General features: G+C 40.7%; 1 protein-coding gene and 1 long non-coding RNA gene across 3 annotated transcripts in view; one reads left to right on the top strand and one right to left on the bottom strand.

Annotated features, from left to right (window-relative positions):
- The window catches only part of LOC141986484 (uncharacterized), an 85,142-nt gene extending 58,311 nt beyond the window's left edge, over positions 1-26,831 (top strand). The window contains exons 1-3 of one of the 2 annotated variants that reach the window (XR_012639289.1): positions 21,479-21,587; positions 25,084-25,176; positions 25,946-26,831. This is a non-coding gene — a long non-coding RNA (uncharacterized LOC141986484). Of the gene's footprint in view, positions 1-21,478; positions 21,588-25,083; positions 25,177-25,945 lie in introns of those variants that run through there. The other variant, XR_012639290.1, reaches the window with a different exon arrangement.
- TMEM154 (transmembrane protein 154) lies at positions 950-25,981 on the bottom strand. The gene is made up of 6 exons (XM_074951003.1): positions 25,825-25,981; positions 18,084-18,410; positions 15,287-15,314; positions 12,763-12,848; positions 11,082-11,142; positions 950-1,542 (listed from the first exon to the last, which is right to left on the bottom strand). The coding sequence occupies exons 1-6, from the start codon at positions 25,910-25,912 to the stop codon at positions 1,527-1,529; spliced, it is 606 nt and encodes a 201-aa protein (XP_074807104.1). The 5' UTR covers positions 25,913-25,981; the 3' UTR covers positions 950-1,526.

Consider the following 26,831-nt stretch of genomic DNA (forward strand, 5'->3'; position numbering starts at 1 on the left):
GTGGCTGAATACTTGCAATTAATTATTTGGGAACAATGTACAGACCAAATACTCTTTGTAAAAATTGTTCATTTAAGCAAGGAATAAATTCAAGAAGGCAATCTGAGAATGTAAAGAGCAAAAATTCTTAACTGCAAGTTACTCATATTGTTCGAGTTGCTTACCCCATGAAACGTTGGTGGTTGGTGAGGGTTAGATGATACCCTCACTTAAAACAAAAACAAAAAAAAAACCTGTGTGTGGAAAAATATTTTTAAAGTAGTTGTGCCCAAAACAAAATTGGGCACACTTCTCAAAAATATATTGCCCAGGTACGAAATAATATACTGTGGAAAGTAAATTTAGCTAGGACTTGAGGTTAATGTTTTAAATATAGGACAAAAACCTACATTAACTAACATTCAGTTCCACACGTTTGTTACATATTAAAAAAAAAAGTCATGATTTTCAAAAAAGAGGCTAGTGATTTTTTTGGGGGGGGGGGTTTCCACAATATTTGGGTGCCCAACTTCTGGCATCTGTAAGAGGCCTGATTTTTAGAAAGTATTGAGCATCCACCCTTTAGCAATTCCCCCTTGAAGGTGTCTCAAGTTAGGTACCCAAAAATTGAGGCATCTGAATCAACTTGTTACTTCTGAAAATCTTGGCCAGGCAGTTTCAGATGCATATGTTCAGAACAGGTTGGTATCAAGTTGTTTCAGTGAAAAGCAGGATGAATATCAACGTACCTTAAACTGAAAATCCCTAGAGTTCATTATTATTAGAAAATAGCCCTGAGTTGAGAGAAGAGCTGAAAGAACAGCTCAGAGTATCTGGAGGGACTACGGTTCAACAGCTGAGAGGAAATCTTTAAATAAAACTTTCCACTTCTATAGTGCCTTTTTCCTGAGAATGTCAAAACATTTGACAAACCTTAGGTCCTCCTTTGGGGCTGCAGTTGGCCTTAAGGAACATCCTCCATGCTGTAGCTTTCAGCAGTTTAATTTTTTAGTGGACATCAAATCTTTTCTGGCAGTCACAGCCTTTTACTTCATCAATGGAAATCCAAAACAAAATTATTCCACCATTACAAAAAAAGTAAATTATATACCCCCAAAAAATACAAGATTATGAATTTAGCACTAACACAAGGAAATTGAGAGTTAAGGCTACAGTGATACTTTATGGAGAAACTCTGGTACATGAGCGGTCATGCATATCACAGCCACACACAGATAGAGGATAAGGTGGAACGAGGACTGTTCTGAGGCCCTTCAAAAATAGGACTGTTCTTGCTATATTAATGCTGAAATTTCATTGCAATGCAAGTTTAAATCAGACCTTAATCTTACTGTAATGCATTTCCTTGTTTTTATTAGTGATGCCTCCATTACAAAGAATGCATGCAACAGGAAACAACAAAAGCATTTGCTTCTCTTGCTGTTTGAGACTAATTAAGTTCACATCCAGTTCATCTCATATCTGCAGGATAGGACTATGAGCCTTGTGCACAGCTTCCCTTTAAGCAGTTCAGTGCTGTTTGGACTTCATGATTTGCAGTCCCTGTATATGTATTAAAGAGAGAAACAACTTGTCACTATAGTTTTCCAGTGAAGTTTATTCAGTGGTAGTGGGACGGTGGATTGTAATAATGATCTTGTGGACTGAAAATAAACACAGGTCATAGATTCCATGAAATGAACATATTTGTGGTACCAGGCAGCATGAGTGGGGCTGATTTGATTTCTCTATTGTCTAAGGAGACTATTCAATGAAAGCTCTCTCCTGTTTCCAGGCAAACCCTGACAAATCATATTTTCCCCCTGACACACCCACCCCAGCTTCTGTGCTACGGGAACCACATGAAATGTTTTTTAAATCCATTCTTATATAAGTCAAATTGTTTCCTTTTCTGCCCCCCCCCCCTTCTGTCCCTGTTGTTTCCACGTAAATAATTTACTCTCTGGTATTTTTTCCAATAACCTGTTTTGTTTATGGTAACACACAAAGACTTTTCTGTTACTTAGGATATGTCTACACTGCAAGTGAAGTTGTGATTGCAGCATGGCTGGGCATACCTATGCTAAATTGGATTCTCGCTAGCATGGGTAACAGCAGTATTGAAGGAGTAGTGGTGCAGAATTCAGCATAGGCTAGCAGCTCCTGAGTGTACTGTAATTTCCTGCCTTGTGTGCTGAAATCTATAACTCTAATGCTGGATTAACAGGATTTTTTAAATTTAATAATAGCTGTTTTACATCATTTATTTGACTTTAATAACACACTTCCTCAAATGATCTGTTAACAGTTCTATGTATTTTTCTTTCTTCTGTTTATGTGACCCAGGAGGCATTGTCAGCAAAACATGTCTGTTTGGTAAGGCTCAATAATAGAGCTGGGTGGGGAACCAGATTTTTTCTTTTCTTTTCTTTTTCTTTTTGCAAGAATTCCACGATTTTGATTTCTACTCCAAAATGGAACACAACCAAAACATTTAGAAATTTCCCACAAAAGAAAACTCTGAAAAAATGTAGTTTTGGGTGAATCTTAGCATTTAGTTCTGATTTTGACATTTTAAAGTGTTTTAAATATAAAAACAATGAATTTTGTTTGAAAAAATTCTTTCAAAGTGAAAAATTGAAATGGTCTGTTCCAAAAATGTTGAAATGGCTTTTTCAGCATGATCAAAAATGCTTCATATAATTTTTTTCAAAACAAAATGTAGTTGAAATCACAGCATTTTTCAGAACATTTGGACTTTGATGAAAGTGGAATTTTCATCAAAAAACAAAAAAAACAAACAAAAAACCTGACCAAAAATATCACCACTTCTGTTCAAGAAGGCATTGAAAAGTTGGCTAAGATTCCCTGCATTGCAGAACTATTTAGCATTAAATCTAAAAAAAATAGTTACATAATTTTTTTAAAAATCTGCCTAAATGAGCCTGTCTTCCTGAATTTGGAACTAAATTTTAAAAGAATCAGTCATAACACTTTGCATTTCAACAATACCCCTCAACTGAGCATCAAGGTGTCTTACAAACATTAAGAAAAACCCTCAGATCACAATTAAGGAATGCTTTAATGAAAGTGCCTAACTTCCTGTTGACTTCAATGGCATGTAAGTACATGCTTATGTGTGCTTAAGTGCTTTCCTGAATAGGAATGTTTTCCTGACTTAGGGCCTAAGCCTCATAACTGTGAAGTAGCAATATCCTCATTTTATAGATGGGGAAACTGAGGCAGTGACTGGCCCAAAGACATCTTGACCAAAATTACAGAGGAAATCTGGGGTCTAGCACGGAAAGAACCCAGCTCTCCTGACATGCAGTTTGCCTACACTGCCCCACAATTTGGAATACAGGGGTGTGCATAAGAGTTCGCATCAAAGTGTTGTGTTGTAACTTCCCTATGTAGATTTGTGGCAATGAACTAAAACATTCCTAGTATAGTCCTTGTCAGACAGGACTACATTCATGCGAATTAGGAACATTTTTAGTTTGTGCTTGCAGCATCACATGGGGAAGTTACAGTGCAGCACTGTGGCAAGCACTGTGTTCACACACTCCCCAGTCTGAACTGTGGGGCAGGGTAGACATAGCCTCAGATTCTTGTTTGTTTTTTTTAGCTACAAGACCATCCTAACTAGACCTATGGTAATAAAATATCAAATCAAATTAGTAGGTCAAGCTGATACTTTTGAAAATGAACACTTAAGAAAATGCCAAGAGTTGTAATTCAATAGCTATGTAATTTCAGAGCACAAAATTAATACTAGGGAATGTTATGCCTTAAAAATGGCTTTTGCAGCAACATTTCCAATTGTTAGTCTCTAAGGTGCCACAATGACTTTACATTGTTTTTACTTCCAGTATTGGTATTAGCAGGTGTTTAAGAAATTCTTGGTCTTATTCTACTTGTTAATTCAAGCTATAGTCTGGGCAAGCAAAGACTTACGATAAATCTAACTTTTAGAGAAAGGGTGTGTAGTTATCTTTACAATCCATGGTTTCTCAGTTCTGCTCCCTCCTTCTTTATCTGTCATCATGATGGGCTCATACACAGGAAGGAACAGAGAAACAGGAAGGCTATTACACATGCTTTTTCACAGTCTGATTGCTAGTGGTTGCATCTTGGATCCAGAATCAAGCTTTCACTTTTTAAAAGAGTAATTTCTCTTGTCTTGATAGTTGTAAAGGAAACTTCTTCAAATGCAAACAGATGCAGTGGTATCTGCATGAGTCTGCAGACATCCTGAAACAACAGCTTTGAGAGAAATGTGAACTACCTGAGTAAACTCTGAGGCTAATGATGTACTGTCAATACAACTATTTCACTGATCAAGGCATGAAAGAAAGAGATGATCATATTAGGAAGATCTACGCTATCTACTATAAATGGCTTCTCATTTGGTGGACGGAGCGTAGGCTGCAATTCTTACCCCAACCCCAGTCTGATCCCTGAGTGTGACCTGCTCATGGATCTGATCCTTTCCTTCTTATGACCCATCTCCCATCATCTAAGCTTCTCTGTTTTCTTCTCTTAAAAATATTTTTCAGAGTCCAGATGACTTCCTGTCTCCACTGTCAATTTTCATCTTTTCATGCAGGATCAGATGTGGAAGTAGAGTGCAGCAGAAACAAAACTTAACCCTACAAGGTTCTATATATTATTTTAACTAAAGTTTATGGGTATGGGATTTTAAATGAGCCTAAACAAGAATGGGTTTGGAACACAATCCTGGTGGGGGGTTTGGATAGTAACTTCCTCAGTTGGGGAGACAGGATCACACAAACACTGCAGTTTGCTCTTGGTGTGCATTTCAAGGCACCATGTAAACATTAACCAAACACCTCTTCCTCCATTCATATAACACACCATTTGCTCACCAGGCATGTGACCAATACAACTTATACCAGACAGCTGCAGCGGGACAGGAGCCAGCAAACAGAGCTGTAAACGGGGGAGTGTGAGTGGGAGTCTGAAAGGGGAGTTTGTATTGTGGCGCTTGTTCGGGGTTTGTTTTTGCTGTGGGTGGTAGTGTTTTGGTGTGGTTTGTGTTTCCCAGATTAACAGGATTTAGGTGGGAAGGCTATGACAGATACAGAGGCAGCAGTGGGATTGACCCATGTAGTGGAAGACACAATGAAGATGACTGGATGTGGAAGCTGTGGTATGTACATGGTCCTGGAGGGGGTACCTGGAAAGAGTTTCGTCTGCATGAAGTGCCGTCTGATAGAGCTTATGGAAGAAAAGATCCGAGGATTGGAGATACAGGTGGAAAGTCTGGTTGAGTTTAGAAGGGGGTTCGAGCAGATTATGGAGCAAAGACATGAGGCGGCTGAAGGGAAAAGCTCAGACTTACAGATGGAAGCAGGACCGAAGAACTCTGAGGGGGACTGCTGGGTGAAGAAAATGGACAGTGGAAGTATGTGACTAAGAGAACCAGGCAGAGGAAAAGACAGGCAAGTGAAGGAGAAATAGAGCTCAAGAACAGGTTTGCAGAGTTGGAAAATGAAGAAGGGGCTCAGCAGGTGGTCACTGAAGGTGGAAGGGCAAGGAAGAAGAGAAGAGCGGCTAGCCCTATAGGAAAAGGGGAAGAGTCAATGGAGACTACACCAAGTATGAGCCCCAGGAGGATACAGGATGGGTTGAAGAGGATTACAAGGGAGAATAGGAACGGAAAGAATTTACAGCCAGAGGGAACAGGGGATAGACCAGAGAATCGCACCGTCAGCAGGAAAAGGCAGGTCTACGTGATCGGGGACTCCTTACTGAGAAGAATGGACAGGCCTGTAACCAGAGCTGATCCAGAGAATAGAAGGGTGTGCTGTCTACCAGGTGCGAAGATACAGGATGTGGACCTGAGGTTGAAGAGGATCTTAAAGGGAGCAGGAAAGAATCCACTGATCATCAAATGATACCGGTAGATCAATGAACAAATGATACCGGTAGATTCTCACTGGAATGTATCAAGGGAGACTCTGCCAGGCTGGGGAAGATGCTTAAGGAAATCAAGGCTCAAGTGATCTTCAGTGGGATTGTGCCTGTTCCTAGAGAAGGGCAACAAAGGTGTGACAAGATTATGACTATCAACAGATGGCTCAGGCAGTGGTGCTGTAAGGAGGGCTTTGGGATGTATGGCCACTGGGAGGCATTCATGGACAGAGGACAGTTCTCTCGGGATGAACTTCATCTGAGTAGGGAAGGAAATAGACTTCTAGGGTGGAGGCTGGCACAACTGATTAAGAGAGCTTTAAACTAGGAATTTGGGGGAGATGTCCAGGTAATCTCCACAATGGATTTTAACATGAAGAGGGAAGAAAACAAAGTAAGAAAGGATACAGCCGTGGGTAGGAGAATGGACATAAGGAGAAAGGGCAGGTTGGATACCAGTCTAATAGGTCATACTGGCTGTAGAATGTCTGTGCCTAATAGGGTACAGAATGTGAGCGAGGCCAAACAGCAAAAATTAAGATGTTTGTACACCAATGCAAGGAGCCTAGGTAACAAAATGGAGGAACTAGAGCTACTGGTGCAGGAAGTGAAACCAGATATTATAGGGATAACAGAAACATGGTGAAATAGTAGTCATGACTGGACTACAGGTATTGAAGGGTACATGCTGTTTAGGAAAGACAGAAATAAAGGCAAAGGTGGTGGCGTAGCATTGTATATCAATGATGAAGTAGAATGTAAAGAAATTAGAAGCGATGGAATGGATAAGACAAAGTCCGTCTGGACAAAAATCACATTGGGGAAGAAAACTACTAGAGCCTCCCCTGTCATACTGCTTGGGGTGTGCTATAGACAGCCGGGATCTAATTTGGATATGGATAGAGCCCTCTTTAATGTTTTTAATGAAGTAAATACTAATGAAAACTGCATGATCATGGGAGATTAACTTCCCAGATATAGACTGGAGGACAAGTGCTAGTAATAATAATAGGGCTCAGATTTACCTAGATGTGATAGCTGATGGATTTCTTCATCAAGTAGTTGCTGAACCGACAAGAGGGGATGCCATTTTAGTTTTGGTTTTGGTGAGTAGTGAGGACCTCCATAGAAGAAATGGTTGTAGGGGACAACCTTGGTTCAAGTGATCATGAGCTAATTCAGTTCAAACCGAACGGAAGGATAAACAAAAATAAATCTGTGACTAGGGTTTTTGATTTCAAAAGGGCTGACTTTCAAAAATAAAGGAAATTTCTTAGGGAAGTGGATTGAACTGAAGAATTTATGGATCTAAAGGCAGAGGAGGCCTGGGATTACTTCAAGTCAAAGCTGCAGAAGCTATCGGAAACCTGCATCCCAAGAAAGGGGGAAAAAATCATAGGCAGGAGTTGTAGACCAAGCTGGATGAGCAAGCCTCTCAGAGAGGTGATTAAGAAAAAGCAGAGTGGAAGATGGGAGGGATTAGCAAGGAAAGCTACCTTACTGAGGTCAGAACATGTAGGGATAAAGTGAGAAAGGCCAAAAGCCATGAAGAATTGGACGTTGCAAAGGGAATGAAACCAAATGTAAAAGGTTCTATAGCCATATAAATAAGAAGAAAACCAAGAAAGAAGTGGGACCGCTAAACACTGAGGATGGAGTAGAGGTTAAGGATAATCTAGGCATGGCCCAATATCTAAACAAATACTTTGCCTCAGTCTTTAATGAGGCTCTTAGGAATAATGGTAGCATGACAAATGGGAATGAGGATATGGAGGTAGATATTACCATATCTGAGGTAGAAGCAAAACTCAAACAGCTTAATGAGACTAAATCAGGGGGCCCAGATAATCTTCATCCAAGAATACTAAAGGAATTGGCACATGAAATTGCAAGCTCATTAGCAAGAATTTTTAATGAATCTGTAAACTCAGGGGTTGTACTGTATGACTAGAGAATTGCTAACATAGGTCCTATTTTTAAGAAAAGGGGGAAAAAAAGTGATCCGGGTAACTAAAGGCCTGTTAGTTTGACATCTGTAGTATGCAAGGTCTTGGAAAAAAAATTTGAAGGAGAAAGTAGTTAAGGACATTGAGGTCAATGGTAAATGGGACAAAATACAACACGGTTTTACAGAAGGTAGATCATGCCAAACCAACCTGATCTCCTTTTTTGAGAAAGTAACAGATTTTTTTAGACAAAGGAAACGCAGTGGATCTAATTTACCTAGATTTCAGTAAGGCGTTTGATATGGTTCCACATGGAGAATTATTAGTTAAATTGAAAAAGGTGGGGATCAATATGAAAATTGAAAGGTGGATAAGGAATTGGTTAAAGGGGAGACTACAGCGGGTCATACTGAAAGGTGAACTGTCAGGCTAGAGGGAGGTTACCAGTGGAGTTCCTCAGGGATCAGTTTTGGGACCAATCTTATTTAATCTTTTTATTACTGACCTCGGCACAAAAAGTGGGAGTGTGCTAATAAAGTTTGCAGATGATACAAAGCTAGGATGTATAGCCAATTTAGAGAAGGACCGGGATATCATACAGGAGGATTTGGATGACCTTGTAAACTGGAGTAATAGTAATAGGATGAAATTTAATAGTGAGAAGTGTAAGGTCAGCATTTAGGGATTAATAACAAGAATTTTAGTTATAAGCTGGGGACGCATCAGTTGGAAGTAACAGAGGAGGCGAAGGACCTCGGAGTTTTGGTTGATCACAGGATGACTATGAGCCGCCAATGTGATATGGCCGTGAAAAAAGCTAATGCGGTCTTGGGATGCATCAGGCGAGGTATTTCCAGTAGAGATAAGGAGGTGTTAGTACCGTTAGACAAGGCACTGGTGAGACCTCATCTGGAATATTGTGTGCAGTTCTGGTCTCCCATGTTTAAGAAGGATGAATTCAAACTGGAACAGGTACAGAGAAGGGCTACTAGGATGATCCGAGGAATGGAAAACCTGTTTTATGAAAGGAGACTCAAGGAGCTTGGCTTGTTTAGCCTAGCCAAAAGAAGGCTGATGGGGAGATATGACTGCTCTCTATAAATATATCAGAGGGATAAATACTAGAGAGGGAAAGGAATTATTTAAGCTCAGTACCAATGTGGACACAAGAACAAATGTATATAAACTGGCCATCTGGAAGTTTAGACTTGAAATTAGACAAAGATTTCTAACCAACAGAGGAGTGAAGTTCTGGAACAGCCTTCCAAGGGAAGCAGTGGGGGCAAAAGACCTATCTGGCTTCAAGATTAAACTCAATAAGTTTATGGAGGAGATGGTATGATGGGATAACATGATTTTGGCAATCAACTGATCTTTAAATATTCATGGTAAATAGGCCCAATGGCCTGTGATGGGATGTTAGATGGGGTGGGATCTGAGTTACTACAGAGAATTCTTTCCTGGGTATCTGGCTGGTGAATCTTGCCCACATGCTCAGGGTTCAACTGATCGCCATATTTGGGGTCGGGAAGGAATTTTCCTCCCGGGCAGATTGGAAGAGGCCCTGGGTGTTTTTTGCCTTCCTCTGCAGCATGGTGCACAGGTCACTTGCTGGAGGATTCTCTGCACCTTGAAGTCTTTAAACCACGATTTGAGGACTTCAATAGCTCAGACATAGGTGAGAGGTTTATTGCAGTAGTGGGTGGGTGAGATTCTGTGGCCTGCATTGTGCAGGAGGTCAGACTAGATAATCATAATGGTCCCTTCTGACCTTAATATCTATGAATCTCTAAAAATGCCCTTTAATACTAGTTGCTTGCATTCACATTATGAAGAAGTAACCTTAGTTTAGCTCGTCATCTGCCATGATGATCTCCCTGGAATAGGGCTCTGGGAGAAGAAATCTCCAGGAGAATCTCTCCCTTCCTCCATGCCTCACCCCCTCCAGCATCTCAGCTGCAAGCATGGAATTTGCTTCCCCACCAAAGAGTTCATGGGCTCCACCCCAAAGATGTTGGACCCCAGGAATCTGTGGAGGCTGAGAACACCCATGAGGAGGGGTACTGTGGCCTAACGGGCCCCAGTACCCTTTCCCCAGCTGGTTTCTTGGCAACTCTTTTCTACTGGAACCACCCCATGGCATCTGGAACTACTGACATGGCATCTATGCGGAATTGTTTGTGCCTGTGTCATTGTTCATCATTATATATCTATTAGAGAGATTAACTACTTCACCTACCACTGAAATGCAGCCACCTCTATGGTGGGAATGCAGGAGCATGACACGAAGTGAAGAATAGGAGCAATTGCAGCCAATAGGAGCGAATTGAAGAATAGGAGCAATTTTAGGTAGGCAGAACTGAATGGCCAGTTTATTCAGGATACCAGGGTTCATGCCCTTACCCTTGTGAAAACTGTCAAGAGAATTTTACTGTCTACCAAGCCATCAGGATTTTGATTTTTAAATCTAATCTGAATGAAAGCAGCACAGTGTTTCCCTCCTCCCTTAATACCATGTAGGAGATTAACTCAGTATTGACTTTGAGGGGAGAGTCTCACCTCCTGAAGCAACAAAACCATTTCTACTGCACTGCTGGTTTTCTTTTAAGGTCTGTCAAGCTATTGATTTGGCAGGCTTGATCCTACTTGGCTTGTGAGATTGGACAAACTCAGAGCCCAGGATAGTATAGTTACTGCAGACAAATGAGTTGTATATTATTATCTCATAATAACTGATCTTAGTAACTACATGCAAAATATAATAATTGTTTACACAAGCCAAAAAGTGTGATAGTCATTCTCAGTCAAGTAGAGCCACCTCGTGGTAGAAGATGAGACTCAATTTTTTTTCTTAAGCTGATTGACCTTTCTTTTTGACAGCTCACAAACAACGGATTTTTCAATGCTCATATTAACAGGGAAATGGCAATTAAAATCTGATCAACTAATGAAATTCAGTTTGCTCCATCTCTCTCTCTGTCTCTCTCACACATAGGCTTTTTACTGCAGGGTTTTCTGTGGGTGCAAAGATACAAGTAGACACTTTTTTTTTTAAAAAAAAGATAAGAGCATTGAGGCATTTGTCTGAAGAGAAATCAAAGTCCATAATAAATAAATATGAGTTAGAAGTAGACAAAGAAGAAAAAAGTAGATCACATTTTCCAATTACTAATATTGATAGTGTTTCTTTGAGTAATACAATGGTAGAATAAAAAGTACCTTGTGAAGACATTTGATTCCTTTTCTTCTTCTTTTACAGTAGGTAAACATTCACCTTCAGCTAGAAGAGAAAAGACAACCACACTGTTACCTTTGGTGATTCTTTCAAACATTTCAAAATTGTGTTCATTTTCAGAGTAGGGACTGCGAACCAGAAAACTCCAGGGTACAGATATAGTTCTTTTTATCTGTAATATTTTCACATTTATGATTTTGTTTGATATAATTATCAGCTATTTTAAAGTGTCCTGCCCTTGTGGCTGTATTGGAAGTCCTGGTAACCTTTATGACATTTATTTCAGTTGTTTGTGTGTGTATATGTATGTATACACATAGAAAGTGCTTTTTCTTGTCCACATGCATCTTTGCCATAAACTCAGACTACAAGGGTTATTTGTTATCTATTCACAATACAACTGTTTACATTCACATCTGTTATTTCACAAGATTAGTGCAGCCAGCAGTTTGGGGTATTTTTGTATGAGGTGCTGCTGCTGAAGAAATATGTGAAATGTTTGCTGACTTTTTAAAATGTGAACATCTTTTTACAATAAATATTTCCCCATCTACTGTATTTAAAGCAATTGACATAGTATTATTATTATTTAATGTTTATATTGTGGTAGTGCCTACAGACTAACAAGGTCCGAGGACCATCCTGCTAAACACTGTACAGACCTACAGGAATTGACAGGTGTCTACCAAAAGAGCTTACCACCTGAAAGACAAGAAATAATAGGTGGATGAAGCAAACGAGCATTTTGGGGCATGGGGTAAGGCAACCAAAAGATTAGACTATGTGCAATTCTTAGCCAGTTTGGAGTAGTAATCACATTGTGCCACCTGTGTAGGTGTAATCAGGTTGCAGTTAACTCTGTACATTAAGGAAGAGGTGAGTTTTGAGAACTGACTTGAAGGCAGCTTAGGTGACACGTTTGAGAATTTTGACTGGGGAGCTCTTCTCATGCACCGGGGCAGCCTGGGAGAAAGCACAGAGGTGCTTCAGGGAGAAGTGGATCAGGGATAAATTAAGGCTGCCATTAGTGGCAGAGCAAAGGTGCAGGCTGGCAGCTTGATAAGCAGTATTTCTGACAGATAAGGTGAATCTAAATGGTGAAGGGCCTAAAAGGCAAAAAGAAGGAGCTTGTGTTTGATGCAGTAGACGATAAGGAGCCAGTGGAAGAATGCAAAGGGGGGTGATGTAGTCATAGTGATGAGCCAGGAAGATGATCCTGGCAGCAGTGTAATGAGTAACTAGTGCTAAGGGCTATGAGTAAACAGTGATTTCTCTTAGAATGGCACAATATGCAGCACACTAGTGCAGACACACTGAATACTGAGAAAGCCAGATCTTTTAAAGAGACAAGTATGCACCCCTAAAAAGCAATTTTTATTTAAAAATATAAATACAGTACACGTGTTTAATAAAAGCATCTACTGAAAACTGAAACCTTTTATGGTATTATATCTATATCCATCATTTGATAAAAATAAGCACCTAGCCAGTCTAAATACTCCTGATATTTGCTTGTGCAGCTATTCTGGTATTGTAGGCTGAAGATCAGGACTAAAAATGTTTTAGGAAAATTAGCAACACAAATATAAAATAGCTCTGGTATTTTTTCTATTCATGGAGGCTACCTCAGACAAAGAGAGAAATGATTGGAGAGTTACCATGTACCATTTTTGTTCATGCTATTCATCCATTTATCGAGCTCTTCCATTTCTATTTCCATAACAGAGGGTGTGTCTTCTTCAAAAATAGGACTTGATCCAGGGAACAAAAGATGGGGTTAGACAACATGTTTCACTCAAATAGACATGTAACATACTAGCATTGTATCAATCTTGTATAATTCTGGCCTTAATTGTGGGACACCAATGCTGCTCTAGTCAGTAGATGCATCAGCCCAACAGGTCAGAAACAAATAATCATGGCCTGCAAATGGAACAAATGGGTATCTTAACTACGCACTCTAGATAGACAATTAGAGAATCATAGAATATCAGGGTTGGAAGGGACCTCGGGAGGTCATCTAGTCTAACCCCCTGCTCAAAGCAGGGCCAATCCCCAACTAAATCATTCCAGCCATGGCTTTGTCAAGCCTGACCTTAGAAACCTCTAAGGAAGGAGATTCCACAACCTCCCTAGGTAACCCATTCCAGTGCTTCACCATCCTCCTAGTGAAAGTTTTTCCTAATATCCAACCGAAACCTCGCCCACTGCAACTTGAGACCATAACTCCTTGTTCTGTCATCTGCTACCACTGAGAACAGTCTAGATCCATCCTCTTTGGAACCCCCTTTCAGGTAATGGAAAGCAGCTATCAAATCCACCCTCATTCTTCTCTTCTGCAGACTAGTCCCCTCAGCCTCTCCTCATAAATCATGTGCTCCAGCCCCCTAATCATTTTTGTTGCGCTCCGCTGGACTCTTTCCAATTTTTCCACATCCTTCTTGTAGTGTGGGGCCCAAAACTGGACACAGTACTCCAGATGAGGCCTCACCAATGTCGAATAGAGGGGAATGATCACGTCCCTCAATCTGCTGGCAATGCTCCTACTTATACAGCCTAAAATACCTTTAGCCTTCTTGGCAACAAGGGCATACTGTTGACTCATATCCAGCTTCTCGTCCACTGTAATCCCTAGGTCCTTTTCTGCAGAACTGCTGCCTAGTCACTTGGTCCCTAGTCTGTAGCAGTGCATGGAATTCTTCTGTCCTAAGTGCAGGACTCTGCACTTATCCTTGTTGAACCTCATCAGATTTCTTTTGGCCCAAAATAAAGGGTCTGATCCTACCCCGTTGAAATCCATGGTGAAACTCCCATTGCTTCAATGGAAGCAAGACAGAGCCCCAAGTTAGAAATGTTATTTCAACCAGGAGGTTGGTTTCAGCAATGACCTAAAAATAAAAGTTCATAACTATACTAATTACATGTTACTAAATTTACTCTTTCCTTTACTGATCATTTTTAGAGACAGTCTCATGGTTGAAAGACTATTGCTAACTTTATTTTGTATTTTTAGCATGAGTTAAAGCAGCGGTTTGGTGTCATAACCCTGTTTTAATGGGGTCATCAGGGCTGGCTTAGACTTGCTGGGGCCCGGGGCCGAAGCCCAAGGGCTTCAGCCCTGGCAGCAGGGCTGAGGTTACACCCTGCTAACCTCGGACTGAAGCCCTTGGCCTTCTGCTTTGGCCCCCCCACCCGAGGTGGTGGGGCTTGGGCATTGGGCCCCCACACCCAGGGTAGTGGGCCTCAGGAGAATTTAGGCTTCAGTCCCCCCTCCTGGGGTCGTATAGTAATTTTTGTTGTCAGAAGGGGGTTGCGGTGCAATGAAGTTTGAGAACCCCTGAATTAAAGGGAATCGCCCCTCTCCTCCTCTCCCCTCCTCCCCATAAATCCATTTTAATAATTTTCAGCACTCACCATGAGGAAGGATCTCAGTAAAATAAATAATAAGGTAACAACTATCAAATGGATGAGAACTACTCTGCAGCCTGCTTGTTTTTACTGGACATGGGTTATTCAGTTCACACAAGATCCAAAGAATCATTACATGCCATGTAATAATGAGCAAGCAAATTTGAAAAATAATTGAAATTGACATAAAACTTATTCTGGGCAGATAGAATTTATGGACAGTCAGGAAGCCTGTCCCTGTTACCCAAAGTATAATTGTATCCTGCAGCATCCACATTTACAGTAAGAGAACCACTGGTGGCTTGTGCCCAAAACAAGTGGTGGGGCTATAGACAGCAGGCTGCATCAAAGGCTGCATGGCACCTATGCCATACTCCACCTGTGTGGCTGAAATAATCCCAAGAGAAGCCTGTATTCCCTGCTCGATGCCACCTCCCTCTGCTGCCTGCAGTCTATGTGCTGAAGGATCAGAAGTCCCACAGTGGCAGCCAGATGTACTATAATCACCAGAGGAGCCTGCAAATGTTAGCAGGAGGTAATGCACCCTACAATACATCAACCACAAAAGACAACAGTGGTTATTATTTGGTGGGACTTGGGGTTCTTTCGCCTCCTCTAGTTAATTAATGAGAAAGGGTAAGAGGGTTGAAAGTGCAAAATATACACTTCTCAAGACATGGAAGACACACAATAAGTTTAAAACCACAACAAGGCCCTAAAAATTAACATGGTTTACTTTAGCAAACAAGCCAAAACAATGAACAACATCTATAAATGTTACCTTTTGACATTTTCACTTCCCAGTTCACCTGAAATAAAATAAGTTTAAAAAGTTGAATTTATAGTTAACTTGTCTTTAATTGTCCATTTTCTCTTAATGTGATATCCCAAATAGCTGGGGAAATTCTGCAGTAGGTTTATTTTGAAAGACTTAACAGTTTTGTTTAATTCTTTAGATTAAAACTAAAATGCTTTATACGTTTTCTTCCATTAACCATGTCGTCTGTAGTTTACATAGGTGCTGATTGTTTTTAATCAGTAATTTTCTCTAATGTACTAAAAGAAGCTAACCACCAACAACTCTTGCTGGTTATTAATATACATGAGACGAACAGGTGGGGGAGGACACGTGATCTCCCGACGTGACTCCTCCCAGGCAGGTTCTAGCGCTCTCCCCGTCCCCTCCCCACTGCAGGCTACCAGAGGGTGGGACTCTGTCCTCCTGCTGCGCTAGCTCCCCCCCACCCCACCCCGGCGCGGCACGTTCGGCTGCTCTCCCTAGCAGCCAGGCCCCAGAGAAGCTGCCGGGGAGAGAGCCCGGGTGCGGCGGCAGCGCGCTGCTTCCCGCCTGGGCTTGGCTTCCGGAACAGCGGCTGAGCGAGTCGGAGCCCTCCTCCCCCGCATGCTCTGCGCACAGCAGTAGCTGGCTACCAGAGAGCCTGGCTGGGGAGGGGACAACGGCAGACCACTCCCTGCCCAAGCTCGACCTCTGGGGACAGGAGCCGACTCTGAGCATGCCAGAGGGGCGGGAGGGCTCCGGCTTGCTCGGCCACTGTCCCCAGGAGCTGAGCCTGGGTGGGGGCAGCCTGTTGCTGCCGCACCCAGCCGCTCTCCCAGTCAGCCACTGCGCTGCACAGGGCAGCATCCCTGGCAGCGTGGCTGGAAGAGTCTCTCGCCCCACCCCTTCCTCTCCTCGCTCAAGCCGGCTGCTGGAGGGACACTTGACCCATGCCCCTCCCGTGAGTCGCCCCGCCCTGTTTGGCTTGAGCAGAAATCAGTAGCTGAGGTAAACCTAAGCAACGGATGAGCGCAGTGGGAGTTCACATTCAGCATGTGAACAGGAGACTGCAAACAGAGTTCCTTGAACCTAACAAGTTCCAGGAAGGAAAGTGACATCCTGAAAAAGTAACTGGTATAAAAATTGGTTTATTGCAAGCTTTGAGACAGGCCATGTGTAGTGCACCTATTTATGAATGAAAATCATAGGAGCCGGTTTCCGCATTGGAGGAAAAGGTAAAGAAGCTTGAATGATAGCTGAAATCTCAGAGTGCTAAATTACAGAGAGCAAAGGGAACAATTGTCAGGGAAGCTGGATGAGACGCCACACGAGAGATGGAAAATGAAAGAGGACTGAGGGTAGGTTGAGATATTAAGGAATACTAGAAACTGTGGGAAGAACAGAAGGGAAATGTGCATAGACAGATAGATGTAAATACCAGCGAGAGCGAGCGAGCAAGCAGTTAGGTGGTGTGGAATAGCAGGCCACCATACAGAGAACTAACCTCTTCTGCAGGGGCCTCAAAATGCTTTAGGAGTTCCAGCATGTAATAAAAAGAATGAAGGGCTGGATGTAATATCCACGTTGTACAATTATTTTATGGTTCAAATCAGCTTATTTTAAATTCAGCCCAGCCAGAAGACATCAAAACCTCCAGCCCACTCCAGCACATCCACCTTATCTCTCTGTTTGCCAACGAGTCATGTCAGGAGCAGTGGATAGGCTGAGTAGAGTGTCTACAAGGCTAAGACACCCAGTGTATTACTTCCAAGCAAAAGGAAAACGTGAGCAGGAACCCAGAATTGTGCTCTAGCAATCTTTACGATCAAATTTCCAGTGGGCCTCTGAAAATGTACCCACATATTTACATGAACATCCCCCACACATATGAACAACCAGGCAGAAGCTTCATCATCCATTTGGTGTATGTCAGTGATATACCCAATACGAATGCAGGGGCATTTTCAGAGGCACACTGAAAGTTTGGTCCTAAGTGTCTATGGTTTAATATTTGTAGGCTGACATACTTTTAACAGCACAGAATATTCCAAAACATATCAGTACATCTCCTTCAAAAGTTCCTACATCGCTCTATATCTTTAAGGCTCTTCCTCTTTTCAGTTCTTATGGTTTCACACAGCGGAGTTATTGAGGTAGGGTGTATGTACCTTTCTGAAATTTCATCTTATTGCAGAATACAGTTACCCTGATCATGTGATTCTTAAGCAGTTTACTTTGATCTGAACAATTGGTTTCATAACAGCAATTGCACTACAGGGTCTCTGTGAAAGCTTTCGTGAATTGCTAAGATAAATTCCCTCTTATCAAGATTTTGCTGCTATTTTCAGGTAGTTTCTCCTTGTCAGTAATGAAAGAAGTAAATTGTTCATTAGAGAAGTACCCTCAACAGTGAATTAGTAAGCATAACAGCAGAACAAGAGAAACATGCATGGTCAAATAGTTATCTCTTTGCCCTTGAATGTTACCAGAGGGCTGAGATGCCAGAGGATCTTATTATAGCCCATAGCTGTCATGGATGTGAGAGATTAGTAGAGAGTGCTAAGAAGCAAAACTAGACCAATTTAAATGGGATACACTGTACATACTGTGCTAAGATTATGTGAGGAAAACAAAATTCTCGAGTTTCATAATACATTCCATTTCTGCATATGAAAATTCAAGTATCGCTAGATAGAGAAATATATCATAAACATTGCATTCCATTTCCTGAAATCCTTTCCTGTTCATGTTCAATATTTTCTACAAAGATCCTTCTAAAATTTGAAGTCCTAAATTTTACCTTGCTTAGACTTTTTCCTTTTATGACGTATCACAAAGAAAATTATCAGCAGAATTAGTAGGACTAGTATCACCGCAGGAATGCCAAACATTAAGGCAGGCGGTACACCTGCCGTTTCTGGGGTGTTGTCATTATGCATATCATTTAACTCAGTACTTGCATTATTTTCTGTTTCAATATTGTTCTCAGTTTCTGTTGGTTTGATGGCAGGTTTCAGATCGTCGTCACCTGCAGCTGTAAAATATTCTGCAGATATCTCTGAGCTAGGTGTCACTGTACCATTCAATGCTGATGAATCATCTCCTGAAGTGTCTTCATTTGCAGTGCCTGCCAAATATATGTAAACATCTTAACATTTTCACTTTTTAATTTGATAATCAAAATAGATATTGAGTCAAAGCAAATGGTTTTAAAATTTCCTCTTCATTTCTCCTGTACCCATCCTGGTTTGTTTCTTTTTTGTTTTGTTTTTTAAACCACACTTGAATGTCTGCGGACTGACTGACCACAGTGATGAGCACTTCATACATAACCACATCATCCTTGCCAATTTGTCAAGAAAACTTATGATCTGGACAAAATTCTGCTAGCTTGCTCTTATAAACAGCAACACGTGTAACTCCATTCCCAGACAACCACACCCACCCGCTTGCTCTTGCACAATATAAATTCTCTCACACACCACACCACACGTGCAGCCATTCCTCTTTTCTCCTGACTGAGTCCTAGACTCATCCTCCACCCACTCAATAAATTTGGCCCCCTTGTCTCTGACTCATCAAATCTGTCCTCTGCCCTTCATAAAATTCACCATTTTCTCTGTTTCTCCATTGTTTTCTCCCCAGAGTCTCTCAACCGGCCTGGGCTGGGGAGAGGGAGGAGACGGAGGCAGGAATAGGTCTGGCCCAGGAGAAGGCAAAGCCCATAGAAACTGCTGACTTTCACTCACCCTCCCTGTGGACTCTGCACTGGAGGAGCCAAGAACATAGAGAATTTAGTGGACACAATTGCAGTTCCTCTACCTCCACCTACAATGAGGCAGTGAGTAGAGCTCCTCCTACAGCCAGGCACTATAGCACAAGGAGCAGTTAAAGTGTTAGCTACCCTCATTTCAAATGTAATAGGGGTGGGTTTTTTTTGTTTGTTTGTTCAAGCAACGGGGCTACAGTTGATGACATTGATCACTGTGATGTGGGAAAACTTTCTGCTTGCATTGGGTTAGCAGAATTATTCAAGGCTGCCCCAGATAGATTTTATTAACTGTTGTGGTGTTTATCACTCGAACAACTACAACAAGTTGTGGGCCCTATTGTGAGGCAAAACCTCCTGTTGATGTCAATGGGAGCTTTTGCCTAAGTAAAGGGTGCAGGAATGAGTCCTTTGTACATTTCCATGTATCAAGCCTTAAATAACTCTCAGCCTAAAAGGAGCTGAAGTTGTGACTGCTCAGTGTTGTCTGCTATTTTAGACAGTCCCCTGTGTTCTGTGGCTTTCATTGTACTGAATACTTGAGGGTAAGACTGTATGGCTGTTTTAATAACATATTGGATCTGATTCTGTGATGTGCTAAACACCTTCCTCCAAGGTGCGGATCTTCCTCAGCTTCCATTTAAGTAAATGAGAACTAAAGATTCTCAGCCCCATGCTGGAGGCACTCAGGACCTTCACTAGACTGGGACCAATAGTACTTTACACGTTAATTGCTTTATAAACGCATAAATCCTCATCACAACCCTGTGAGAGGAGCAATTACATCAATTCTACAAATGAGGAAATAAAGGGAGGCAAGTGAAGTGGCTTGCCCAGGGGGGACACAGTGAGTCAGTGAGAAAACCGGAATTAGAACTCAAGATCTCTATCTCATGCTTAATCCATTGGACCACATTGCTTCTCCTCACTGCTAGATCTTTGGAAGGAAATAAGTATCTGTTGAGGCTGTATCCTAGGGAACAAGATTTTAAATAATTAAAATAATTTGAGTTTATTGCATTGTTATTGTAGTGATGATTTATCTATCTAGGTATTTATGCCATATTCATCACCTGAGTGCCTGGTCATTTTATCCTTTACTAAAAATTATGATCACAAAATGCTTAATATTAAAAATAAGTCATCAGACTACTTCATTCCAAACATAGCAACAACTTTTAACTGGTCTCCTTCAAAGGACTTTACAAAACATTAATTAGTAAAACTTAACTTTTTTACTACTTCCAATCTTCACTCAACAGCAAAACAGAATCTCTGCCTCTTGGGTAGGTAATACCCTTCATATGACCTCTTACATGTATCCTCTTATTTTTGCATGCATTGATAACGCATTATATTCTTGGTTCTGCTTAAACCCTGTCAAGAGGATCCACTGGCACAGGAGTTAATGTACTGCACTTTTATTCCTTGCAACTTCGTTCTTCCTGATTCTTCTTCCCAGAAATTGTTTCTAGTCACCACAAGTGTTTGCAGCAATTTCATTTGTTAGTTAACATCATCATCTAATCATGATGGACCAACACACCAGTATAGACATGTGTGTTGCAGACACCTGCCTGGCTAACCCTAATACTGACATAACAGATAACCAACTCAGTGTCGCAGAACCATTTATCTGCATTTGCTTAATTACCCTCTGATCATCCTTCTCTTGAAATCTGTCAGCTTCCTCTGCTTAACATACTGATAGCAACAAGCCCACTGCTAAAAATAGGACAAGCGGGGGGAGGATAGTTTAGGTTTCTGTTATTTCTGGAGCAAATAATTTATAAAAGCTTTTCAGATGTCTGAAGCATGATGTATACTTGAGAGCAATAACAAATAGTAACATCTCATTAATCACAATCCTAAACTTTCAGCTGGAATATATCTTGCATTTGATGTCCTGGAGAGACTGTTCCAATGTCTCTTCTGTTCTTTATTTGTCATGTTCAAGCTTTAAAGCAGATTTCCGATCACTTGTCTCGCTATTAAATAAAATTCCTCTTTCAGTCTCCAGCCAAAGATAATTTCAGATAACAGAGGGTGACCTTGTTAACATGTATATTTGTTCACTTCACATAATTCTAGAGACAAAACAGCATCTAGCCCCACTTTCTTTTTCCTAAGTGATTTAATTTGGGAGAATTAAATACATCCTTCAGGTTTCGGAGTACATCCTTCAGCAGTTCAGTAGCCAGTTATACAATGCTGCTTCCAGCATATTGTTGTTACCTTCTGTGTTTTAACTGCTGCATTTAGAAATTATGTTTTAACTGCCTCCAGGGTTTAAAGCATGACTGAGGTGTCAAGTGATAGATTATGACTGTGATGATCTCACTGGCCAACGTCATACAGTCACTGCATAGTGTAGCATAGCTCCACTCAGTGGGAGGAGGAGTTACGGATCAGAGTTGAAATACACGGGTGGCACTAAGCATGGGAGCTTGCACAGAACCTGCCTTCATTTTATGGGACTCAAATGAGTGCTCTTAGTCCCTTTCTTTGGGCCAGATTCTGACATCGTGACTCACAGTGAGTAGCACCTTAATCCAGAAATAGTAATGTGACTCTTCACAGAATAGGATATTACACAGCATGAGTAAGAGTAATATTTAGCAGCCACTCAAAAGTTGTTTTAAATTTCACAATAGGGCTTTTATCACTACTGATTGTGCTAGCGAATGAATGAAGTTGTTCATTCAAATTTTGAAAAGGACAAGCAGCATCGTTTGCAGACACGTACACTACGGCATGAAGTCTTGCTTAGCATCTTCTCCTCTTTAAAGCTACTGGTGAGAAACTGGTGAATCTTGCTTGACTCTTTCTCATCATTGGTCGTACAGACTAGACCATATTTCTCTACACAACAAAAGCAAGAAAGATATTTTTGTTGACATAGCTGAACACAATGCTTGCTGCATTTCCTGCTCTCAGTGGTTTGCCTTCTTGATGAAGTAGGCAGGTAAACAAGACTTCTCTTTTTAATTTGAAGGGGAGAACAAAGCAAAAACCATGCAATCAGCTTCCTCTTTCTAAAGAATATAAATACATCCTATTATAAAATTGCCAGAGCAGACCTTGATTGTTCTGATAAAACAAGTCCCTGGAGGGGAATGTTTTAAAATTACAGCTTTGTACCTGAGCACAAAATAAAAGGAAAAAAAATACAAGATTTCAATTGATGGAATAATCAGGTTTTTTTTTAAAAGGGAATTTTGGTTTCTCCAAACTTTGCTATAACATACAAATAGTCCATGTGAAAGAAAACTCAATTTAGGGCTAAAAAAACAGAGTTAAAATACTATATATACTGAAAAAAACATTTGTGCAAACAGGAGCCCCCCACAACTGTGTTTGTTAATACACCCTATACTCAAAACATTATTTTTAAAACTTCTCCAGGTGGCATTATTTATGGTGTAGAGGCAGGATTTTTGTTTTCCGTTGGACTTTTTATTAACAAACACTGTGTGTGCGGGGTGTAGGGGGGGAAAAGACTCCAGTTTGCCCAAGTGTTTCTTTCTACCTAATAACTTTTCTCTACATCATTTCTACTCTTTTATCTGATTACATTTAACTGTTGATCTAAGGAGTGTTGCTCCTTGAAATGGGCAAGGCTTCCCCAGGTAACATGTTGAAACATGCCTCAGATATGATACCTAGGAATCCTTAAAACAACTGAAGACCAGCTTGATTAATAGATATACTGTGCTGGAGGGTTAAAACAGCCACATTTGTGGGGGTAAATCAATAGAAAAGATCCTGTAGAAAATGGGTACGTACAAAAAGTCTTATCCAGATAGGTGTGAACCAGGAGGGAAATATACTTGAGTTTATTTCTAGATGATGGAACAACTTCATCCCTGTTGTATAGACAGCTTAACTGACATTTCTACTGCCAGTCCTGCAAATTCTGACCAGCATCTAAGAGTCAAGCTGGGATCATTCATCATCAACATTAATAAAGGTTCTGCAGACCAAATTATGCGCTTAGTTACACTTGTTTAACCTTACTGTCCTGCAGTTTTGCCCTCAATGACACCTTGTGCAATTCCATTGCATTCACGAATTTGTGATGTGAATCTTCTCAAGAGGTATCACTCAAGGTATCACTGTGTTTAAGACCAAATGAGCTGAAGCCTTTATTACCAGAAATCATAAGATACCTTCACGAACACTGCACACGGGTCACTGACTGGAATTTGATATACAGTTTAGCTGATGTGTAAGAAGAATTCTCTTTCTCTGAGATGGCTCTCTAGTGCAGGAGTAAACAGCAGTAACAACTTGTTTGTGAATCAAATGGGAATACACACAAAGAGTTTTTGTGTGTACTCAACAGATTAACTCTTTGTGTGTACTCAACAGATTGAGTTAATCTGTTGAGTAAAAAGATACCATTTTTACGTGGCCACTTTTCAGAGAGTTGCACTTTGATGCATCTTTAAAAAGAGATGATGCAGTAACGTAGCAGTTGCTGCACCAGGCCAGACGGAAGGATCCTAGCAAACCCTCATTTCTTGCTTTATCACTTTGCTAGAAAATTATAACAGGCACATTTTTGGTCTCAAAATACGTTAGCGGGAGACAGTTTCATAGTGACTGAAAAGAAATCTGATTTTACTTCCATTTTCAGCAATTATGCTAAGCTTCCTCATAGATTTTTTAAAAAGTTTTTATGTCTACAAACATTGATGTTGGATCAGTTCCATTTTTAAATTTATCATTATGAGGCGGAAAAGAGGTCAAGAACAAGAATTCCCCAGTGGTCCTAGCTATGTATGTGACTTCACCTAAGAGGTCTTTTCAGCAAACTATAGGGTGTCTGTGAATGCTGTTCGTACAATCTACACAGCACATTTGGCTCTTGAACTGAGAAGTCCTCTTGAATTATGGCTAAAGGTGATAATAGGATGGGCACACAACATAAATTCGATCACCTCCTAGCTCTTGACATCCTCCACATGAGGCACGGTTGAATATTGTTATCTCTATGGCTGAACAAGGTTCTTGTGGAATAGCTCAGTAAGTGAGGAAGCGTTTCTGTAACTTCCTAAATGTTCAACATAGTATAAAGGGACATGGAACACTCCAGGGAATACCAGCACAGCTCGGCTACAACCTTTATCTGCATTATAAAACTGGCTGTGATGAGGGGGTTGGTTACAATACAGTTTTCCCCAGAGATTGTTACAGCTTTGTCTTGTAGTGTACTTGGGACCAAATCTTCTTTTAGCTGTAATTCAATTTGTGGAACTTTGACTTTGCAAGATTCTAGTATAGTTTGGAAATGTTATTTATAACATCATTCTATCCACACTGCAAGACCTAACTGTGCTTTCACCATCTTTAAGGCCTACTGCAGGGGTTCTCAAACTGGGGGTCGGGACCCCTCAGGGGGTCGTGATGTTATTACATGGGGAGTCATGAGCTGTCAGCCTCCTCCCCAAACCCGGCTGTGCATCCAGCATTTATAATGGTGTTAAATATATAAAAAAGTGTTTTTAATTTATAAGGGGGGTCACACTCAGAGGCTTGCTATGTAAAAGGGGTCACCAGTACAAAAGTTTGAGAACTACTGGCCTACTGTGTTGTAAATGGTCCGCCAAACACATAGGTGAGACCTTAGAAAGACCACCTGAGAGCTCTGGTCCTTCATTGTTACTAGACCAAATTTAGAAAGAGACTTCCTATTCTGCATAATTTCCCTGATAATTATGGACAAGGACTTTTTTCTAATAACTTGGGTTATAACAGTCCTTTAGCATGGTTGTAATACAACTTTATTCCATCTACACAGGCAAGACCAAACCATGTTATAATTCAGTCATAGCACTTGTGTGTATAGGCGTTACCCTTAACCACAGTAAGGTTTGCAGTATAGACAGGGACTATTGCCCAGACTTACGGCACGGCTATAATCCTTTTTTTTTTTTTTTTAAATCCATTTTCACAGTGGTCATTAAAACCATAATAAAACTGGGGTAGCAATAACAGAGTGACTCTCCTTTCTCCCCATTTTGTGCAGAACTGTTGCTTGATACAGCAATTTGAGAGCAGCTAATAATACCACTGTATACTGAAGGATTTCAAAAGTGGTTTGTTTCACACCCAAAGACAGGTAAGTAAAACAATTTGTAAGTTTTCTTTAAAACAGCTACCAACATCGTTCAGTTACTGCCTCTGTTTCTTATGCAAAATACAAATGAAACAATTGTACACATAATAGTTTAATGATCTTTTGTTCAAAATTTAACTATTCAAGCCTGCAATACATAATTTTTTAAACAGTATGAATCATCCCTAGATTATTATTTTGCTTTACAAAAGTTGTTCATTATGGCTGTTTGAAATATTCAACTGAAAACTTTGAATGTAATAAGAGTACACTTTTTTTTTGTCCATTAAATGCTGTTATGAAGGACATGACTATTACAGACAAAATACACCAAACGGTGAAAATCATAACAGAAAATAATGATGGGTGTTAACCAAACCCCGGTATCTAAAAACACCTGAGGATGTTTGCATCCAAATGTCATAGGTGAAGCTGATCTCTATTAAACAACAAACAAACCACACACACACACACACAGATGAAAGTAGCAAAGTTAAATAAAGCTGAAACAAACAGTGCAAGTTTTCACAAACCTCTGACAGAGAGATCAGGTTTTCAGGGTGTTACCTTCTAACAGAGTTCTATCGCTGTAGGCATAAAACATGTCTGCATAGCTCTACTTCAGAATGTGAAAGAGACTTTATTACTTACCATAATTGGCAGATCCTGCTGCGAGAAACAGGACAAAAAACAGCATGAAGTTTTGTTTCTGTATGTTACATTTTTTGTGATTAGGCATGAGTCTCAATGTTCGTTTCTCCCTGTTTTACAGGAACAAGTACGTTTCCTGTTTCCTGCTCATGTGTATGTGAGTTAAATTTCTTAAGAAGATGTGCTGTATTTGATTGCTTTTAGGAAGTGATGTAATTCAGTTTGGGCCTGTCAAACAAGCAGGGATTGCAAAAGAGTGAACAAAAAAAAGAAGATTGCTCTTCAAGTTCTGATTCAACTGAATCACCTACGTGATTGGCCACTCTTAGCCATTCTCAAGACCTGTGCCTATAACGTCATGTCTGTTCTTTTATATTCAATGTCATGCTGATGAACGTGGTATAAATACCTAGATAGTTAGGCCCTTGCACAAAATAAGATGTTTCCGTATCTGTTTGGAGGACTCCACATTTCTCACTGTTGGTGTGCTATATAGATGACCTCCTAGGGTCAGATTTTCAGAAGAGCCCATGGACTTCTGCCCGCACACCCTGATGCACAAGTTGTGGAACATGCAGAAGTACCCTACACGCTTTTGAAAAAACAGGTTCTAAATGCTTTAAACCATTGCTAAAAGAGCAGGATGAGTGGTTGCCCATGGCAACAGTTAGCTAAGCATTTTAGTCCACTTTTAACCAGGAAAGGGGGAAGACTAAACTCACCATGCAGATTCAGCTTGCCTGGAAAGTGCTTGAATACTATGGCAGTGATGGCTCAAGACAGCCTTAAGATAGACAGGCAGACATTTGACAGTTTACCTTGGACAGCAAAACCCTGAAGGGAATCCAGGTCAAGAGTGTTGGAGAACAATGCTTCAAAATGTAAGGTAATTTTTCCTGCCTGGATTTGGTTTGAACATCAGCAAAGATGGCTATTTGTGAAAATGGCTATAACTAAATATGGGTTTCAGAGTAGCAGCCGTGTTAGTCTGTATTCGCAAAAAGAAA

Source organism: Natator depressus, chromosome 4 (genome assembly GCF_965152275.1).
Source record: "Natator depressus isolate rNatDep1 chromosome 4, rNatDep2.hap1, whole genome shotgun sequence".
In the NCBI taxonomy this organism is placed as follows: domain Eukaryota; kingdom Metazoa; phylum Chordata; order Testudines; family Cheloniidae; genus Natator; species Natator depressus.